Raw genomic sequence first — 21,511 nt, 5'->3', positions numbered from 1 at the left:
TGGGCTGCTGTGTCGTTTGGGTCGTCGTCAATCATTAGCATCAATGTGGGAAACGGGAAAAGCAGGAGTCAGGCAGAAGACTCCTTTTGCGTGAAAAAAAGAACAACGAAAGGGGCGTCTACACTTGTGTCTGCACTCCACCTGGCCTGAACTCCCACTTTGTTGCTCCTTTCCGGCGCTTGTTTAAAAAGCTCTCAGGTGGGAAAATGTTGCGGGGGAAAAGGTGAACAAGTTCAAGCCAGATGAGTTTCCACGATGTGCGGGGTATCGGTTGTCGGCCACGCGGGGCTTCCAACAAAAGGAGACTTCAAGCGCAGATGTCCAAATTACACCATGGGAGACTTCACATTTGGACTCCCCCAAAAAAAAAAATGAAAAAAAGAATTCACGGGAAGTTATCTGGGAGTCAAATGAGCATACTTCTCAATGTTTCACAATGCTCTGACCTGCACTGTGAATTTATTACAATTAGGGGTAACAGGCTTGTGATGACGTAGTTTGTCAGAGAAGATGATGAAGTAGGTCAAGAACTTTTCCCGATCCTTTCCCACCCAAAACAATTCAACTAAGATCCACTTACATACTCCTCGTCAAGCGGTTAACCAAATGTTACTGCCGACCAATACATGAGGCCAGCTTGGACATTGAATGCAGCAATTCACCACTTAGTGCATGTTACATATTACGTAGTATATAGATATATAACGATATACAATTTGACATTCAGGGTTCTGAAAACAACAAAGGGGAGCGTGGTCAAAGCTCCCAAAAGAGATGCTGGTGGCGCATCGCCGGTCAACAACACAAATTAGTAGCGATGCTACCATTTTTACACTTGAAAATGAATGAGACAGAAAATACGATGAGGTGAGGTTTGTAACAGAATCCAGTTAAGGTAAATTAAAAGCATTACATTGACTGGACAGCAGGTGGCAGTGTTGGTTTGTGTGCTAAAGCATTTCATAAAGTTGGTGACTGTCACAAAATATGACAAATGCTGAAATTTTAAATCATGAATATGCCATGAATAAGATGTACATTGTTCCATTTTTCCATGATGAGAGCTGTAAATCTGGAATGTTGAGGACTGACACTACTCACAAAAAGTTTGGGATACTGCAGCTTTGGGGTGAAACTTCAGGATGAAACTGAAATGGACTACCGGTATAACCTTTAAAGGTCAAATTAATTTAAATCTTCTCTAAACTTGTTCAATGTTTCAGTATATTTTGCATAACATGATGTTCTCTAAGAGTTGAATGCCAAAAGTCACAACAGTTTGATCCATAAACGCATCCGCTTCTATGCCTTTCTGTGACTCCTCCAGTCACTCTGCTGCAACCAGCTGATGACACTGACAGTCTAAGGCCACTTCCCTCTGAGAACATTCTGTTTGAAGCTTCACGATGGCGAGTATTGTTGACTTTTTAGGTGTCATCTTGGTCTGGCGATGTCAAAAATGTGAACGGCATGATGAAGAGGATCGTTTCAATTCCAATTCCAATTGAACCAGCAAATGTATTGGAATACGTGCTGAAACACTGAACTGTTGGACATGTCCATTCCAAAAGTTTAGAGAAGGCCAACTTACATTCACCTGTAAAGGTTACAATGCATTTTAGGTTCATCCTGATCTTTCACCTGCAACCCCAATATTCCTAACGTTTTTAAATTGTGTATTGTAGTTACATCCGACATTCAAAAAGCGCGCATGTTAGGTTCTTTGCAGAGCCTATATTATTCATAGGTGTGAACGAGAGAGTTAATGGTTGTTTATTTGTCCCCTGCGATTGGCTGGCGACTGGTCCAGGGTCAGCTGGAATAGGCTCTGGCTCTTACATGACCCTAATGAGGACAAGTGCTCTAAGAAAATGAATGGATGGCTCGATTTTGCGCTGGGAACCATGACAATTCAAAGATGTTAGTAGTTTAAAGAGGCTTTCGGGCATTGGTGCAGCAGCAGATTTGTGGATGACTCAAAGGATGTGATATTGTATCCGTGCTACTTTTTGTGTGGTCTTCGGGTCGTGATGAGGTGAGGAGGGAGAAAAACATGCTGTGACACATTTTTGACAAAGATCTCAGCTTGGTGAACGAGTGCACCTGATGTTAGTTGCCAAACACTTTGGACGGACAAACAACTGAGGATGTGCGGTGACGTGGGGCTATTGAGTTGGGTCGAGCCAGAATCGGGGGAGGCCATCTCGCAACTCCCCCCATGATAAGACTTGACCTGCCGACCCATGTTCAGACGTCAGCAAACGCCGCTGCTGCAACGCTGCGATGCATCTGGCAGCGTTTAGTCTGCGTCAAGCGGGGGCCAGGTCTTTGTGCTGCTGGAACACATTTGGCTGGACGTCTACCAAACAACCACTCCAGTCACAGAGTACCTCCTCAATGGAGCTGTTTTATGGAGTGTAATGAAAGGGCTCCCCCAAGTGGAGGCTCGGGATACTGCTAGAAATTGGATCTTCCCCCTTTCACGCTGCCTTCCAGGCAAGTTGGTGCATCAGAGGCGTAACAGTAGAGCCCATCCGAAGCTTTCAGACAGAACTCGTCCGAGATGGACTTATGTATGCTGTGTCTTAAGTGTGTGTTTGCAGAGCTGTTGCAGCTTCAAACATTCAGATCATTACAATTGCTTTCAATGCAAAGGGACATGGACAGTGAATCTCGCCGGGTGTTGAACTTCACACTGGTCGCAGCGTCCAGCCTCCGATTGGCAGATCGACCTCGACCCCCGATCTCACGTCGGAACTTTACACCAGTGATACCCAACCACTGTGCCACAGCGTGCCATGAAATATAAGGTGTGCCTTGGGAAATGATCCAATTTTACTTAATTGGTCCGAAAATTATTTGTTTACGACAAATAATGTATCTTTGTTCATCTAGCTATACAGACAGAACAATGAAAGACTCTTCCACTAGATGGCAAAGGCACAATCAACCTGTGTAGCCACCTGTTTGTACAACAGAGTAATAGCTTTGTGTTCAACTCAGCAGGCCCAGATTGATACGATATCGGTACTATGCAGTACAGAGGCCACCAAGCTGGCTTAGATCGGCCAGTGTGAAAAAAAATTACTGAAATGACACCAGTTGCTTCCCAACGTAGGCATTGGTGTCATACAACAACTAAGTGTTGCTCAGCAACAAACAAACATGGAGGCGATGGCATCATGAGCACAACCCAGACTGCCACCTGTGGCGCAATGTAGACGCACGATTCGTGATCGTGGATCGCACAATTGTGATCACAGGGAAGGTTTTACATGCACATCATATTTGAATAATATATTGTAGTACATGTAAATGAGCGGTGGTGGGATTGATTATTTGGTCATATAGACGAATATAAAGTGATATATAAGACACGCAGACAATATACCGTCACGTTACAGACACATTGCTCATATATTCATATATGTCAACACGTACAGTAAATATGTATATACAGTACGCACAGAACATGTATATATTCATATGCATATATTTATACATATAGGAAAGGAGGAATAAATAGTGAGTTGATTGATGAAATGAGCGACACACGAGGCGCAGTTGTCCGTGTTAAATAATCGACAGATGCCTTTACATTCTATAGTTACTGTATATAAGATGGGGGTATTGAAATGTATTGCAATGCGTCACTGCACACAAACTGGGGGGAAAAAAAGGTGCAAGGTATGGAATGTGCGAACTGGCAGTGCACACGATGATTTGCATCACTTTTGTCCCATGATGCATTTGGATAGTGTCAAACAGAGGAGGCCTCTGGTCGGTTTTTAGGATCCACGACGCTAACGTGTTGGCATGGGTCACCGTTAATTATAAAAACTTTGCTGCGGATTCACGGAATGCTTCTATGCCTCGTTTCATCGCGTTGTGATCGGCCGTATAATTGATTTGTATTTTTATTTTTTTGGATTCCGACATTCGCGGCAGTGAAACCTCGGAATGATTGTGCTGTCGTCTTTCACGTTAGGAATCTTGGGAGTACGGAGCATTGGAATGCTTGAAGTAGCTCGGTTCTATGAGGTCTGCGTCTATGGTGTGATTGGTGAGTTTACGGCAGCTCGTCACAGACATTCGAAGGTAAACATGGACGCGTGCGTACGTGCGAGTGCAATGATCTACACTGATAAAAAGCATGTTCCAGAATACCCCTCGGTATGCTGGTTTGTGGTGCGAGTCCTGGAGAGCAGCGAGAAACCAGTGAAAGGCATGATGGGAGGTCGTATTCATTTGGTCTTTAGTTTGCCCACCTCGCCGTTCAGCCGTCCCTCGCGGGCCAGTTTCTCGTTGAGTTGGCACAGCAGGCGCAGGAAGCCGTCGTTGGGGCCGATCTCCCTCTTTTGCCGCACGGTGGCCACCGCCTGCCGGGCGTCCATTTTGTGGCGCAGCATGAGGTAAGCCACCACCATGGTGGGCGAGCGGCTATAGCCTTCCCTGCAGTGCACGTACACCTTCCCTGACAGACAAAACAGGATGAGTTGAACACAAGCCCATTGCATTCTGGGTCTTGTAGTCTAAACCAGTGTTTCCCAAGCTGTATTGAGCCTTGGTGGAAGTTAAGTATTTGTGCATGTTTTTGCTCTGCTGAAGAGATATTGGAAAAAAATCTAATAATATGTAAGCCATTTATTATTAAGGTTAATGTTGCAAGATGAGATTGAAATGTTTGAAGTGTTTTGGGAACACTGTTTGTAGTATAGTGACAGTTTGAACTAATATAGGAATTGGGCAATTCTAAACAGTACAATGGAGGAATCAATTACTCGCTGTTTTCGCTATCTATTCTATTGTATGAATGACAAGAGGTGGCTATACAGGTTCATTTTTGTACCCGTCTTTTCCTATATGTCACTGCATAACTCCCATTATTTGTAGTAAATCATTTTTTGACCATCCTTCCATTTTCTATAAACTTTTCCTCACTTGGTTTGCGGGTGTGCTGTAGCAAATTTTGGACCCGTTGGGTGAGATTGGATCATTTCCTGCAGTACAACCGATGATTTCTCGCAGCACAGTGGTTAGGAGCTGGTCTGAACGCAATTTTGCTTCTTCCTTCAGCTGGTTCCAAACATCATCTTTGGAGTGAATAAAAAGGTCAGCAGTGTTGCACAGTGGCGTCTGCACTGCAGCAACGGCGATGCAGCCGCTCATTAAAATCATCCGACCTTCGACCTTAGCAGAGTTGGCTTGCGAACAACGCTCACAAAAATGTGTTGATAATGTGTCGCGCGCAGCAAAATCTGACACTGCGGCACAACATGCGCGATCTTGGCTCCGAATATTCAACTAAGTGCAGTTTTTTGTTTCACATAAGGCTGAGGGTGCATCTTTGATATCTAACAATTCATCTAGAAGATATGAAGAGGAGAACAATACACGCTACAGATGTAGCGTTTTGCTGCTATCCAGGGACGTGATCTGATAATGGAATATAGAGCAATACTCAGGAGTGAGTCAGAATTAGCCACAGATGACTGGCTTCTGTCTTTAAGCACGTAGTGCATCACATCAATTCATTTGATTAATGTTTGGATAAAAAGTTCCATCAAAACTTTAATTTGGGACAGAAAAGTTTCTATTTTTATCATCCTTAACACTTGCAGAATTTCACGAAACAAGTCGGTGTAGACGGCTGTGCGAAAATGGACAGCGGTGTCACCTTTGCCGTTGTTGTGCGCGAGGGCCTTGTCGATGAAACCGGCGCCCTCCTCGAAGAAGGCACTGAGGTCGAACTGCTCCGTGTCGTTGGCCTTGATGCCATGGTAGACGATGCCCGTGCCGGCGTAGAAGTCGCCGCTGGTGTTGACGTGCATGAAGGAGGTGCCCTCCGCCATGTTGAGCACATGCGTGACACCCAGCTTCTGCAGCCGCATTGTATTCTGGGCCACAAACCTGCAGAGGAAGGAAACAAGCGTTCATTCCCTCTGACAAAAAAATGAACATAAACCACTGAAACAGCACACTGGAGGGTTGATTGATGTGTGGACACAACAAGAAGGAAACATTACACTGCAGTGATATAAAAAATAAATAAATAAATAAACAATTTAAAAAAGCATGTCAGCGCAGTGTGTTTAAAAGTGATATATACGCTTCATCTTTCATCCCCCGCTCCAAAAAAAACTCAGCCCAGTCAACAGCCTCAAAAAAAAGCTAAGGCAGGGCCTGCCTGTTTCGATCTGTTGTTGTGGGAATACAAAACACTCAAATATCAACAGTTTTTCGTGATTTGTTAGTGTGCCATGAAAGATTAATCGGTGTTCCTGCCGCAGGAAATTTCCCAACTCCATTTAATTCGTCTGAAAATACACCTGTTGCCATTCATACAACACAAAGTGAACCCTGCATATTTGCAGTTCAACCTTTGCTTATTTGTGGACTTTTTTGGGGGGGGGGGGGACTATCCTTTTGTGCTCAGGCTAAAGCAAGAAATGTATTTCTTTGGTGCCATCCGGTTGTATCTGGGTGCCAAGTAACTATGGTGAAGTAAGTTGAGGACTTTCATTGAGACAAAAAGAGTGCTTTTGTAGGGATGCACTGAAACCACTTTTTCAGACTGAGTACAACTCATATTTGAATACTTGCCACTACAGAGTACAGATACTTGATAATACCATTATGTCTGACAATTGTGATGAAAACGTGTTTACAAAACCTCAAAAACCTTTTTTCTTGAACAAGGCATATGTTTCACTCCAACAGTTACAACTTGTCATAGCAACCCAAAACAAATCTCATATTTAAAAAAAATAAGACAAATTTACTCATTACAACTAAGTGTGTCTGAATTGAAGCATTCCAATACAGATGTGCAAACCAATCGACCACCAAGGAATTTAAATTTTTTTAAATGTGCTTTCCATTCAATCTTTCTTCCTTTTTTGAGGTTCCTCGACCACTAATACCTCCAATCTGAATGCAACCAATCAATCAATCCAATAATTGCAGCCACTCTGGTTCAAACTATGGATTAAGGCCTCAAGTGGGTCAACTCCTCGGGGAGCCTCTGAGAGAACTTAATGACCATTTTCAAGGACCGAACCACCTTGCCAGCCCCGCTGTAAGTCTCACGTGAGGAGGCAAACACAAACAACAGCAGTCTACCGGCTTTGATCCAATTACGGTTGCGGTGAAGCCAGCACGTCAGCACAAAAAGGTCGAGCGGGTCCCCGAGGTGGTCGCGAGCGTTAATCGTCGATCAATAACGCCACGAGATCTTTTCTTCCTGTAAGACACGCCCACTTGAACAACTCACTAATTACACAAACCAGATTAGAGGCGGAGAACTGTTTGGAGCATTGTCGACATCATTTTGTTTACGAACTTGATTGGCACGTTTATATTGATCTTGTTGTAGCGGCGATCCATTAAGGCGCATGCAGAGCTGTAGAATCCCTCTTCCTGTCTTGGCGGCAATCTAAACCAAAAGACGGAGAGCGGACGGATGCTAAACTCGCCTTCTTCTCTGGTGTCAATCCGCTTTTTCCCCAGACAACAGCGACACGTCGGTTCAATAAAATAACAAAAGTGGCGCTCCAAAATGTTTCCCCGATAAGAGCCCTAGGGCTCGCATTTTGCTTGCAGCAAGAGCAGGAACGTCGGTAGGTGAGCGAGGGTCATTCGCAGTTGTCCATGCCGTCTAGTTCAGGTGCACCGCTCAGTGAGACTGGCTTAAAAATTTCAAGTTGAACTAGGAAGCGACTGGCCGTGACCTCTGATATGAGCGTGGACACGCTTGAATTGGAAAGCTCATAGCTGCTGGACAGCCAACAAGCTCAGATTTATGTTTGGACCTCCGGTTTCATCTGCTACACTTCCCACTCATGACTCTGGGCTGGGAGATGGATCTATGTAATAGACTCAGTGGAATTTATTAATCAGGGAAAACATTTTTTTGGCGGCTTCTGTGTTATAAAGCACATTCCCACTCACACGCACAGCTTACAGTAACAACATGGCTGCAAACAGAGAGAAGCCAGTTTCCAAAAGCACAGTCAGCGTTGCCAACTCAGCGATTTGGTCGATCGAGCGACTTTTCTGACCTCTCGAGGCACTATTTTTCAAAAAAGTGACTTGAGAGTTTAATTCCCGCTAGGAAACAGACAACATGAACGGAATCCTTCTCAGATTGCTTTCTGCAAGGAGCCCAGCGGAAGACAATCGCGCTGAACATTGCCAATACGTTGAAAGAGCAGTGATTTATCGACGTTGAAAACTTTTAACGAGGTATGTGCTTCCAAACCGCAAATATTTTGCCTTCCCTCGCCTGTGCATCTCAACCTGAGAAAACAACGTGAACAAGCCGGGGGGTGTGCGGCGCTGCTATTCAACCGGCCGAGCCGAGCACTTTGACGGCTCGTTTAATGAATAAATTGCTGAACATTTAAAATGTTCATTTATTAGGGAACATGTTTACGTACACATTTTGACAAAAGGAACCTGTTTTGCCCATGAGGAAGCACTTATTTTAACATTATTTGTCAGGAAAAACACATTACTGCAGAAGTTGATGCAAGTCATTGTTGGGGGGGGGGGGGGGGGGGGCTGTTTCCAAATGTGTTTGGTATCAGGAGAACTAAAGCAAATCCCAGAAGGGGATTTACATTTTTATGGCTTTTTTCTTTGACAGAAGTCAAGGAAAGGTTGCGGCACATAAATGATGTGGGGTGCCAGATCTGGCCCGCGGGCCTTGAGTTTGGCACCTGTAGTCTAGATGTAGGTCTAGGTTTAGGTCCAAGACTGTGTACATAGATGTTGTCTGGGTTTAAATCTTGATTTAGGATCTATGTTTAAGTATAGTAAGTCTAGATTTAGGTCCAAGTCAAGACCTAGTGTAGGACTAAGACTAGGTGTAGATGTTGGTTTAGGTCTAAATCTTGGTCTAGATTTAGCTAGAGGTTTATGTTTACAACTAAGACGTAGCGCTTGTCTAGGTCAGGTTTCTGGTCTAGGTTAAGGTATAGTGATGGGTCTAGTGCCAAGTTTAAGTCCAAGTCAAGTTCTCGTTGTAAGTCTAGGTCCAGGTCTAACACTAGATGTAGAGCTTGTCTACATTAAAATCTTGGTCTAGAGCTTGGTCTAGGTAGAAGTCTATGTTTGGAATAGACACTATATAGGAGCTCGTCTAGGCTTAAGTCCAGATTTAGGTATAGGAACTAGTTTCAGTTCTAGGTTTAGCGCTGAATCAAGTCTTGGTTTAGGTTTAGGATTAAGGTGGTGTAGCTCTTGCCTGGGTGTTAGGCTTGGTCTCGTTTTTTTGGAAGCAGGTTAGGGCTAGTTTTAGGAATTGGTTTATCTTGACTTGACTAGGTATAGGTCGTGGTTTCGGTGGGTTCAGGTCTAGAGTAAGGTTTAGTTCTTTGTCTAGCTTTTAGACTTATGTCTGATTCAAGGTCTAGATGTTCATTAGGCCAAGGCTAACATCGAAGACTGAGAGTAGATCTAGCTATTATTTGTGTATGTGACCATTCCTCAAGACTCCTTTGTTAGTTATCGGTTTTAATGCGCACTAATGTCTTAAACGTCGACGTTGTCGTGACGTCGTTAAACAACACCCACTTTAGAGGGCGTCGTTAAAAAAAGAGAAAAGAAAACAACAGGCGGTCGCGGGCAGGCAGCAAAACAAACAGTGGAGGGGAGAAAAAAAACAAGGAGGCAAGCACTCACGCGTTGCCGATGTAGATCCTCGGGAAGACCTCGTTGAAGTGCTGCGTCGGGAGGCTGTAGAAGCCGCTGCCGTTCGACAGGAGCTCGTTGAGTTGCTCGACGGTCACCTCGCCGCCCTGAGTCGCCGTCGCCACCGCCGCCGCCGCCGGCTGCTGCTGCTTGGTGGGACTGTGGTGCTTCTTCATGGCGCCACAAAAGGAAATAAAAGTCAGACTGAAGTCGTCGAGGAAGTGGCGAACCTTTTGCTGTCGTTTAAGGTCATCGTTGGATCGCCGCACGTGCGTCGTGCTCGGCGAGGTGTGCGAGCCGCAGCTACGACGTCAAGTGCCAAGGAATCACAATTACTACTTCCTGTTTCGACGTTCAACGTAAAGGTCCTACGATAATAATCATCGGGAACATAAAACCGTTTGTTGAACCTTGACTATCATTTACACTATAATAGCAGTTTAAATATATAGCTTTGCTTAACAGGGTTCAGAATGTGGCATTTTCATCAAGCAGCTGGCCCGTGTTATTGTTTTGAAGTGGAGCCTGATCGCAAGCCCTTCATGTGGCGCTTGCTAGCAGACACGCCCCGCCGGCGAGCGTCCACACACGCGCGTCGCCCTGCTGCCGGTCTGTGCGGTCCACATCCGAGACCCGACGGCCACACGCTGCCGGCAGCGGGGCTTCCCGAAGAACGACAAAATCATACAAACACATTGGAAAAAGCAGCAAGTCAACGCGAACGAACGTGGGGACAGATAAGTTAGCTCACGCGTCTTACAAGGCGTGCTTGTAGTAACTGTGTCGTCCTCTAGGTGTCGCCATTTACTCTTTTATGGCTGAAGACCGTTTGGATGACGTCACTTTGTTTGCCTTTTTTTGTGGGGAGAGGCAGTTTTGGTCAAAAATGAAGACAAATGTCTCCAGTTTTTAGTAAATTACTTTATTTCGGAGATTTTTTTTAGGCGTAAAAAAAAAGTTGCTTTCCAGACCAACCTTTCACCACTTCGTTGAATTGATATCACACTATAAATCCCTAGCCTCTCATGTATGTTACATTATTGTTTGACATACTATTAAAGTTACTTGTTTACATAAAGCACTTAAAAAAAGAGGACAGGGACTTTAGCTCTGTTATGAATATATACACAGTGTGACATCTTTAGCCATTTCATTCCATTTTTGACTCCCTGATTCATATTTGTGCACAATTTTCAAATATATGAATCACAAACAACTTACCTTTAGAGAAAAAAAAATCTCACGACACACCACCAACCCAAAAAAAGTGTGTACTGTATGCTGAAATAATGATCTCGTCTCAATTCACTTACAAATTAATTTAGTGTGAAGTCCGGGACTGTTTCTGATGTATAACTTGCACGGGTGGGTAAAACCCAGGTTAGTGCAGTACTAACTAGCTTTGGGCATGAATTGATGAAGCGTGCTCGGATGAGAGGTCAAACGTCTTCTAACAACCATATTTTTGTGTTTTTAATGCTCACAATAAGGGCCTGGTTTAGTCCCCCCCCCCCCCCCCCCCACCCCCCCCCCCAAAAAAAGCATATTGTTAATGTGTATATAAAGAGGTGCTGCTGTATTAAAACGAAATTAGCGTTACGATGTTTATTTTGTACAGTATGATTCAGAGACTTTGCCCAGAATTATGTTTCTCTCTCTTTCATAAATGTGCGAATGAAATTGTTCAAATGTATCTGAAAACTGTGAACTCAATCTGGCCTGGCTGGGAGCTCATCACCCCGAAACCTCTGATCCTAGAACCGCCCCCGGCCTGTCACTATATGTCGCTGGCATACATAAATGAACAAAGATACACTATTTGTAGTGAATAAATGAGACATTTTCGTACTATTTGAGTGAAATTGGATAATTTCACACTAATGTTGCACAGCACAGTGGTGGGGAGTCACTGCAAGTGGCATGATTGGCATTTTCCATCACGTTGCTGTTTGCCGTCAAGCTGGCTGGTTCAGCTGCGGGTGGCCAACAACAACATGTTTCTGACTCTCACGAGTAACAATTAAGCATCGTTGGGTCACTTGAAAAGCATAAATACATAATTGTGAGCAATGGTTATAATTCTGATGACGATGACAAGCGGGTGGGCTTTTGCAAAGGCTGCCACAAGGGGGCGCCACCTTTCCATTAAAGTTGCACACACTAGTGGTGACGGTGCGTTATAAATAAGGCGTGATATTACTTTAAAAAAAAAAAAAAAAATGTTAGAAACCAAGGCAACAAAAACAATGCGCACGCTCTGTAATATCAATAGTTTTAATTACGGTAAATGGATGGTAACGTCAATTCAATGACCATCAAACGTTGTGTGTCTTACAAAACCATCCATCCATTTTTAATAGCGCTTGCATGTCCTCATAGGGTCACCAGGGCAGCTGGAGCCCAGTTTACTTAGTTTAGCAAATCGCAGGGCACTCATAGACAAAAAAAAGCAAACAAAAACTGTCTGGTCGCCAGCCAGTTAGGTGCAGGGCTTCCATTCATTTTGAAAGATGCATGCAATCAGTTGTCTTAAATGATTTGCAACATGTGCAAGGCATCATTTAAAGCAGGGGTGTCTAACTCGCGGGCCACATCACAGTTATGGTTCCACTCGGAGGGCCGTTATGGCGGCAAACCCGTATGAATGTATGACCGCCTCATATTATTACATATACACAAATTCATGGATAATTACTTTTGAAATCAGAAGCCAGTAAAAACTGTTCAACTACAGTGTGAAGCTATTTTATTTTGAAAGTGGGGTTGGTAACAAAATATTTTTAAAAGTGAAGACAAATTGCAATTTTGGTATTTTAGCAAGAAACACAAAGTCCATGCACACTCTCGCGGGCCACATGAAATGACGTGGTGGGCCAGATCTGGCCCCCGGGCCACCAGTTTGACACCTGTGATTTTAAAGTCGTTGCTTGCTACAAGACAATGTTTGTTTTCCTATCTGCAGTTTTTTTTTTTATTGAGCACTAGCAAATAAATATAGTGTAAAATGAGGCCACTTCACTCAAATAACCACGCCAGTCATCATTTTTGTGTTTCCATGGAAATGTGAGGCGATGCAGACCAGCACCATGGCAACAACAACAACCGCGCCATCAGTCAGAAGACGGACAACATGTCGAACTGGATGTCATAATTTCATTTAGCCGACATTAGAAGGGGCAGCATTTATATTTTAGCTTCACAATAAAGTCACTGCGGTCTTGTGATGACCTCATAAATCAAAAAAGCACTCCAGTAAAGTAGGCTAAAACTGCATTAGTGGGAAATTATAGGCGGGGGGTTCATTGACATCCCGTGTCTCATGTGGCTGAGGAGAAGACTGAGCATTGATTTAGCAGCTTTTTTATTGACAGTTCCCCTCCTCATCCTGCATCCATGCCGCTGAGTTCGACCGGGACCACCTGAGTCCATCTGCAAATCAGCTCGCCGTGACAAGTGGGGGAGTTCCACCAAATGCTCGAATCTGATCCGCCTCGAACCCCCAATTTCTGATTTGTTCGTGGAGAACGCCCACGAGGAGTCTGGGACTGGCATCATCATCAATATCCTCACTTTTTAGTTGAATTGGTTTGAATATGGCAGCACAGTGGATGAGCGGTCGGCACATCTACCTCACAGTTCTGAGCTTCGGGGTTCAAATCTTGGCTGTGGCCTTCCTCTGTGGAGTCTGCATGTTCTTCCCGTGCTTTTTACGGGTATTGCGACTTCTTCCAGATCCGGCTCCGCCACATTTCATGTGGCCCACTAAAACAAGTAAAGTGTGTCTACTGCCAGTTTCTGGCTAGCAGAAACTCAGTACCGAAATTGCAGTTTGCCTTCACTGAACTGGTTTTTCAAGCATTTATTTTCGCCAAGTCCCTGCTGAACATAAATTAGACAATAGTTGTATGCTAAAATATGTGCCTGCCACTATTTTCAGGCTTCCAATTTCACAAATTCTATTTGTGGTTACAAATAAATATAGCAATGGAATCTAGGAGCGATTGTGTTATGTATCATAAATATGATGATGAGGCGATTATCCATGTTCTCTACATATTCACGGTTCAGCATTTGCAAATTCGCATATCTTGGGGGTGAACCTGAAACATGAAAAACTCACTTATTTGCTGTCTTTGTGCTCAGGCCAAAGCCACGTCTAATACGAAAATATTGCTTCGGTCCCAAGTGAGGGGAGGAGCTTCGTTTAGTCAGACCGTAGCCTTGTCCAGTAGAATAAAAAGCACTTTGCTCTCATCTTGTGGCATCGACAGGCAATTATTAATCTTACCTGCGGATTTTCGCTATTCGCAGTAAGGCTCTATGTGGGCCCTCTTCCCTGTTTACGGTTTTTAGTCATAGCAGCCCTCTGAGGGAAACCATAACTACATTGCAACCCACGAAGAAATGAAGTTTGAAACCCCCGCATGCGAGTTTGAATGCTTATTTGTCTGTACTGAACGTGCCTACGACTGGTTGGAGACCAGTCCAGGCTGTGCCTCGCCTCTTGCCCGAAGTCAGCCGGGATAAGCTCCGGCTCAGCTGCGACCCTCCTGAGAACAAGCGGCGTAGAAAATGGAAAGAGGAATGGCTCCAATAGCACAAACGGTACAGAAAATGGGGGAATTTAGAGCGATTTCTCAAAATCCACAGAAAGCAGGAAAGAAAAGAGCGACTTGAATGTTGCTTTTAACCAACGTGAATGGATGGCGTCCATTTATCTAACCCGCATTCACCTCGTCGTCAGTCCAAAGGAACGCAACAAAGCCGTCTTCAAACCACATAAAAGAGAACAAACAGCAAACGCGGACGTCGGCCCAGCATTGTTCCGTCTCGCTGCGACGACATTCATTTTGGTTTTCACGGAAATGTATCCCTTAATGTACTGAGGCGCATTTATTAGCCCCGCTTAGTACATTCTGGACGACTTCTCCAGATGGTCTCGGCGTGCATGACAATAGAACGTGCACGTGTTGCCTTTAAGCCCCCTTTTGAGCACTTTTTTTTTTTTTTTTTTTTTAAATACAGCAGAAAGAATGCGTCTCCATCAATGTGAGCCGTTTTCATCCACGGCTTTTGTAAGAGTTGGTGATTCGTCTTGCGCGTCGACAATGGACTTTTCTACAAGAGCTGATGGATACAACCATCTGTGTGACCCCCCTCAGATTGATTCAACGCTAAGAATTTCATGAAGGGGGGCACCATTAAAGGTGCGCTAATGCTAATTAAAAAAAAAAAAGAAAGATTCCACACGTGGAAGGTACAGCTTGGTCTTCATCCATGTTTGTGTTTAATTCAAGTTTACTTTTCTGGACAATTTCTTTAGCGGCTACAGTTGTTCAAAGCATGTCTCTGCTGATGTGCACTGCTTAAACGAGCAACATGGCTGCGAAGGGAGAGGTGCTAATTTTCGAAAGCAGAGTGAGTATTGGCAATGTAGCGATTCGGTCACTATATTTGGCCACTTTTCAGTTTTTATATACAACATGAGCGCAATTATTTGTCACTTTGTTTCACCAATGTCAAGAAAGGAGCCAAGTGGAAGGCAATCACGGTGAACATTGCTAAAGACATGGTGCCTATCTATACGTTGGAAAAGCAGTGATTTATCGACATGTTGGAAACTTTTGACCCAAGGTATGTGATGCAAATTCCACAAGGAAAAAAAAGAATGGTTATGTCACCCGACCCTGGCTGGGCAGTTGTATTACAACTTTGCCTCTCTTTGGGTGGTCGCTCACATTCCCCCTGCAGTTCAGAAAGGACGTTGACCCCCTGAACCCGATGTTTTCCTTTCAGGGTAGGTCACTTCCCGGATTGTGATTCGGCAAGACAAATACGCGTTGGCCCATTTCAAGCAGAACGGGCGTGTGTAAGTTCAACCCGCCGGCGGAGGCAGATGTCCGCTCCCACGCCCGATCATGGTTTTGTTCAAGGTTACTTCTCTCCTTCACCCTGTTTGCTGTCTTACATGTCTAAGGAGCCGAAAACCCCATGCGGAAAATCCCTTGTGATAACCTTAAGATTTAATGCTTTACTAATGCGTACTAGCAGCTCGTCCACTGTGCCGCACTGGGTAGAAAATACGTCAGCAATTTGTCGGAAACTGTACAAGGAGATGGCATTTTTGTGGTCTGTGTCGATTACTTTTGCACACAACATGTACACGCAACTATACAGTGATATATTCTCCTTTTCATTTCAACAATCAACCTTCCCTCATTGCATTAATGAATGTCAGGGAATCCCTGATAGGTAATCAGTGTGGGAAGGCGGACCTCCCCCCCCCCCCCCCCCCCCGCTTACAACAGACGCTCATTGTCGCAAACAAACGCGTGCGTTCGACGTGCAGTCGTCAATCCCCGTGTTGGCGCCTCGCTCTCAGCGGCTTCTTTGTCGCGCCGCCGTTTCAAACACAGCTGTAACGTGATATTGAGTCAATCAAACGACGAGCCCCAGGAAAGACTTCATTTTATTGTCCATGTACTGTATTTTAATAGGAAATTATGACGAGTTTGACATGTTAACGCATTGCAGTTGCGTTCAACACAGTCCTTGGGGACCAAAATAACTGATCCGTCACCTAAAAACCTTTTTTTCCACTACACGCAAATACGTCGCCTAGATACGGTGGTAGTACTCCGGGCTTTATTGACATGGTTCTATTGTCAAAAGGAGGTAACGACTGCAAGGTAGGATTTGTAGCAAGCAGGCTGTACTGATCCAGAAATACTGACATTTATGTCAACCACTGCCGTTCTTTCATCAGTCAACCCGATAAACCGCCGCCGATTTCAAGAACTCACAGCCATTCAGTGAAAAACTCAACTCCCGGCTACCATCTGCACATTTTTGCGCTCTATGTTGAACACCCCAAAACATTGCTCCTTCTCAAGCGGCACGTTAGCAGAGGGGTAGCGAGCACTAGCCAACAGCACGCAGGCGATCGAGGCTCCTTGTGGGGTCGGCGCGGGACAAAGCAGCGTGGTAAACCTCAAGATGATGCAGACAGAGGTCTGGATCACGATTGGAAGAGGTGGAAGTGAGCAGTAGGTGCCCAAGAGTCAGTTGTGATTTGAAAACAAACAAACAAACAAACAAACAAACGAGAGGATCTGTGCATCGCTGTCTCAAAAACGTAATGAAATGGCGAAAAGGAACGTATCATTTGTTTGTTTGCTGGGTCGGGGAGCAGCGACATATACTCCAGCGTTCTCGCACTTCCGGGTGCATTTTTATTTTTTTTCTAAGTCTAATCGCCTGTAAGCCATTTATTTTCATCATGTCAGATGACTTTGAAATATTAAAGTGTTTCGGGATGGTAGTTTGGGGGTATAGTCAGAGTTGAAACTCTTGATATAGGGCAATTTCAAAGCGTTCATTTTGTGTTATTCACGTCGGGGCTAGCGAGGGTTCCCCGTCTGGCACGAAGAGCACATATGCTAACATTAGCTTAGCCTGGCGAACCAGGCATTCAAGAGTTAAAGCACCCAAAAGACAAAGCAAGACTTCCTCTTCTTTGTGCAATTCATTCGTGTCTTACGCTATGATGTCAGCCTATTTATGACACATCAGGATTTACACTTGGTGTTTTTTTGTTGTTGTTTTTTTTTAAAAAAATTGTTTATCCGGACAGATAAGTTAATTGAAACGAGGTTGGTGGACACTGTCAAGATGCGCTCGTGTTGAGTTTGTGCAACCTTGACAAGAGGCGAGCTGAGTGCCTGCGAGCGCTGCGCTATCTTTAGCTTTTGTTCAAGCGTTTCGCGCTGGCCTCCTCGTCCTCCTCCTCCTCCTCCTCCTCCTCTTCCTCTTCGTCCCACTCTGCCCACTCACTGCAAACATACACGCTGATGCATGCTCGCACATGACCAACACACTCATATATGCACGGTGCATGAGTGTTACCGGGCAGATTAGAGGCGGCAACCTACTTCTGGGATGAAAACGTGAACAAAAAAATGATTCGCTCAGGTGCCCTCATTCCTGTGGGCAGCGCGAGCAGCTCTTTACACAATGCTTGTAAAAATACTAAACTAAACTACTAGTAAATACTAAAACGTCATGTATGGACAATACCGCCGCCACGTGAAAAATATTTGAGTGGTTCTGAAAGAAAACCTTCCCAAAAATAACTTGGGTCAAACCGCCTGGTGAAGCAGCGTTACTCGTGTTAAATGCCACCAAGCCGAGGGTCAAACAACAGCTTTCATCATAATCAGATCAGTGCACGATCGGTCGTCACGTTTATCAATCAGGGGAGAAATGAAGTAAGGTGTATTGAAGTCTGCTTATGGTACAGCAGATGTATGCTAATTTCCACACAAACAGGAAGTGTAACAACCTCGCACCCTTGCCACACATCTAACTCCGTAAACAAACACAGCGCAACTCAGCCTCTGGCAAGTGGACGTCAGTCCGCTTTAAAACGCCATCATGGCAACATGAAAACAAATCCTTTCAACTATTCTGTTACTGTTACTATTCTGTTTCCTCAAAAGAAGACAAAACTGTTAATGTTGCACTTTTCTAAAAATAAAAGATTCAATCAGCTATGGATTGCTTTTTGTACTCTTATTATACTCAATGTGAACCACTGTAACCAGGCGATATTTCTTCAGCTTTCAATCCTAAAAATGAAAGGTACAAGATCTCACTTAAAACTCTCATTTCTGCCAAAGCGGATTCCTTTTTGTTTTTGACACTCAAATCTGTCGAGTTACTGGGATGAAAGAGACGACATTGTCATTGCACCTGTAATTGTATAATTGTAATTGTATAGTTCCTCCTGCACTGCAGCATCTGAGGCTGTCAGGGGAGTTCACGTCATGTTTGCCCCGAGCGGCGACCGACTGCCAGGCAACCGAGCGCCTCCTGCGCCCTCCCTCCCGCTTCACCTTCACCACCGAGCTGCCGTCTCATCGCAGCGGTTGGCAGTGATGAGAAAATATTGCTTTTGCTCGGAGATTATAGATATAAAGGAGATTATATCCTGATAAGTGATAATTTAATTTCCCCCCCCTGCTGTGGAATAACAAAGGCGTAATTGTGATGTACCCAGCTCTAGCAGAACTAAAAAAAAAAAAAAAAAGAAAAGTATGAAGCCTAATTTGCCTAAAAGTGCAGAGTGACCTTGACAGAATGGGAGAGGTTTTACCTTCACACTACTCTGAGTTTAATAAGTTCCTGATGAAAGAGAGCTGGAGGCTGTTTTTGCCACAGATCATTGGAGGCAACATAAGGAGGATTAAAATAAAGGCCATGGAGATACAATGCAGGGATCTCCATGCACCCGGTCTCCTTCTCCGCTGTTATTAAAGTCATGGATGCAAGTGGGACTAGGTCAGTGCCCACAAATTGTCATATTTTTCTGATACCACCCATTCACTCCGTGGTCCTTGGCAAGATTTCGTTCTCGTGGTTTTTAGCACTCGGTGCCCTGCGATTGGGTGACGAGCAGTCTAGGGTGTAATCAGCCTTTCACACGACGTTAAATTGAATAGGCTCAAACTCCCCGCGACCTTGAACGGGATAAGGATGCCAAAATGGATGGACGGGTGGATGGTTTTTGGATCCGAAGCGGAACATACAACTTCAATCTCAGTACTGTTGTCAAGGAAAAGTTGTCAGAGGCTTCACAAGAAGCGCAAGACACCGCAAGCCGGTCGGTGTTGGCATCCCTTAGCACTCCTGTCTGGTCGGGTGTGAAGACAACCTCGGTGGTACCTGGCAAAGGGCCCAAATGTCGGGGTGCTTAATGATTGCGCTGCTCAAACTGGGTCGTCACTCTTTAGAAGCCCGCATCAGTCCACTATGTCCTACTGATGTCTTTACGGGACAAAACTTCTCATCTTTTCTGAATCCAGGGGCCTGAGTGGGGCCACAAACAGTGCCATCTTTGATACAGCAAACATGAAAATGGACTAAACAAAAGGAATGCTGAGCTTGGGAGGGGACGAACAAAAAGGACACTATGGTCGCCTCATTTGTGTGATCAAGCCCTAAATACCAGATCTGATCTGCATGGGTTCCTCTTCAGAACCTCGTGCAAGCGCCCCGACCGACGCTCAGTCTGAGTCGCGCACATCATGCGGGAAATGGAATGTATACAGACACACTGAAAGGATGTTGCTGTGATTAATCAGTTATTCGTGACTTGTTCAACAGAATTGGCCAAAGTAATGAATGCGTTTGCTTGCATGTCAAAAGTCTCTGTCACAATCTTCGTCTGGACTGCGTATTGTAAGGACCGCGATGGAAAACTGAGGACTCCAATAGGGGCACAAGATTGAAAGGCATTGATGGAGTTGATTGGGATTATTGGACTGTTGAAATTTGTGGGGGGGGGAGTAACTGAAGGAAATTCATCCAACGGAAGAACAAAATCAAACTAAAAAAGCTGAAAAACATGTAAGTGATGTGCCTCCGGTAGAGACTTTGGAAAGAGGAGGTTCAGGACCCAAAGCAGGAAAACAGAAATCCCAAGACAATGTCAATGATGCTTGCTTTCACCTATGTAATTATATTTAGGATCAATCATTCCATTGTTCTTTGAATGCTAAGCTACAGAAGGAACAACACAACAGAACAGAAGTCTTGAATTTTAGATTAGCACCCTTTTTTCCATTTTCATCTCTGTATTTTGTCCTGTCTTCATTTGTACTTAGATTTTTACAGTGGTTGGTGACTGCACACAAGAGTCTGACAGTCTTTAAATCAGGCGATGCACCAGTCTGAAAGCATCTCGCCTTGTTCATTGCGCTGAGACAGCGACTTTGATGGTTTTCTACCGAACATGTAGGCAAGAGAAGTTTCCTTATCCGGAAAAGACGGCAAATGTAAACATGTTTGTGATTCCTGAGAGACAACGTTGCGTGGTTGGTGTCGCCACCGTCTGACGTGCCCTCACTCCAATCACAAGGTGAAGATAAACCTGAGGCCGGCTTATGCAGCTGTCCTCGCATCCAGCCGAGATCCGAGCAACCCCCTCAGCTGGGGTCCCGCCTTTTCACTGAGTTGGGATCTGGCCCCCCTCCAGGCAGGACACTGTGTCAACAAGCGCCACGTGCAAAGATTAAGGTTGATTTGGGTCATCTGTCTTTATGGAGACTCTGTACCTAAACCACAACCTGATGGGTGACCGCTTCTTGGACCCTTCAACATCATTTCATCTTCGCAGTTTTGGTAGTACATGTCCTGAGAGCTAGCAAGCGCCGCAAAGATTTCTGGATCGGATAGACTCGAGTTGACAAAGCCTGCATATGCGTAATCCTAGCAGGATTAATCGCTTCCAAAGAAAACACCCAGCCAGATGTTTCAAAATTAGTCGATGGAGCATCACTTCATCAGTGCATACGAAACGTGACTCAACATTCACCCAGTGCAAGGACAAATGATGAGGTCATCCATGAAGTCATGTTTCAACCCCACAGCTGGACAAGAGGCAGGTTTTCATCCCAGCACATCGTTTGACCGTGCAGGCACGAGTCGACGTTGTATTTCTGAACATGAATATAAATACATGTTCTGTTTTTTCGACGAATAACAAAGGAGTTGAAGCGAGTATCTCACGAGCGAGGTGAAGGAGAAGTCAGACTAAAGACACCGCCGCATCCTACTGGGTGAAAGACTCCTGATGAAGTGGAGCTTCACTTTCCCACTTCCCTGCAACCCCCCCTTCAATCCGTCGTGCTGGCCTCTGAAATGGAGGCCAAGTGGCAGCTTTACGATCTGTGAGGGATAAAAGCTGCAGTGACCAATACAAACATTGTTCCTTCTCAACCCGTTGCGGACCCTTTTCGTCGTGTCCGGCAATGATGAC

The 21,511-nt window shown here is 44.7% G+C and overlaps 1 protein-coding gene across 2 annotated transcripts in view; it reads right to left on the bottom strand.

Annotated features, from left to right (window-relative positions):
- dusp3a (dual specificity phosphatase 3a) overlaps positions 1–10,037 on the bottom strand; it is a 28,348-nt gene extending 18,311 nt beyond the window's left edge. Inside the window, exons 1-4 of one of the 2 annotated variants that reach the window (XM_061756070.1) lie at positions 9,685–10,037; positions 5,678–5,910; positions 4,942–5,093; positions 4,269–4,469 (exon numbers count right to left, since the gene is read on the bottom strand). In XM_061756070.1, coding sequence (XP_061612054.1) covers positions 4,269–4,469; positions 4,942–5,093; positions 5,678–5,910; positions 9,685–9,869 — 771 coding nt within the window. In that variant the 5' untranslated portion in view covers positions 9,870–10,037. Of the gene's footprint in view, positions 1–4,268; positions 4,475–4,941; positions 5,094–5,677; positions 5,911–9,684 lie in introns of both variants that reach the window. The other variant, XM_061756071.1, reaches the window with a different exon arrangement.
- Positions 10,038–21,511: the final 11,474 nt, after the last annotated feature.

Source organism: Phyllopteryx taeniolatus, chromosome 19 (genome assembly GCF_024500385.1).
Source record: "Phyllopteryx taeniolatus isolate TA_2022b chromosome 19, UOR_Ptae_1.2, whole genome shotgun sequence".
NCBI classification, from domain to species: domain Eukaryota; kingdom Metazoa; phylum Chordata; class Actinopteri; order Syngnathiformes; family Syngnathidae; genus Phyllopteryx; species Phyllopteryx taeniolatus.
The sequence above is the reverse complement of the archived record's forward strand: the minus strand, read 5'-3'. Positions and strand labels throughout refer to the sequence as shown.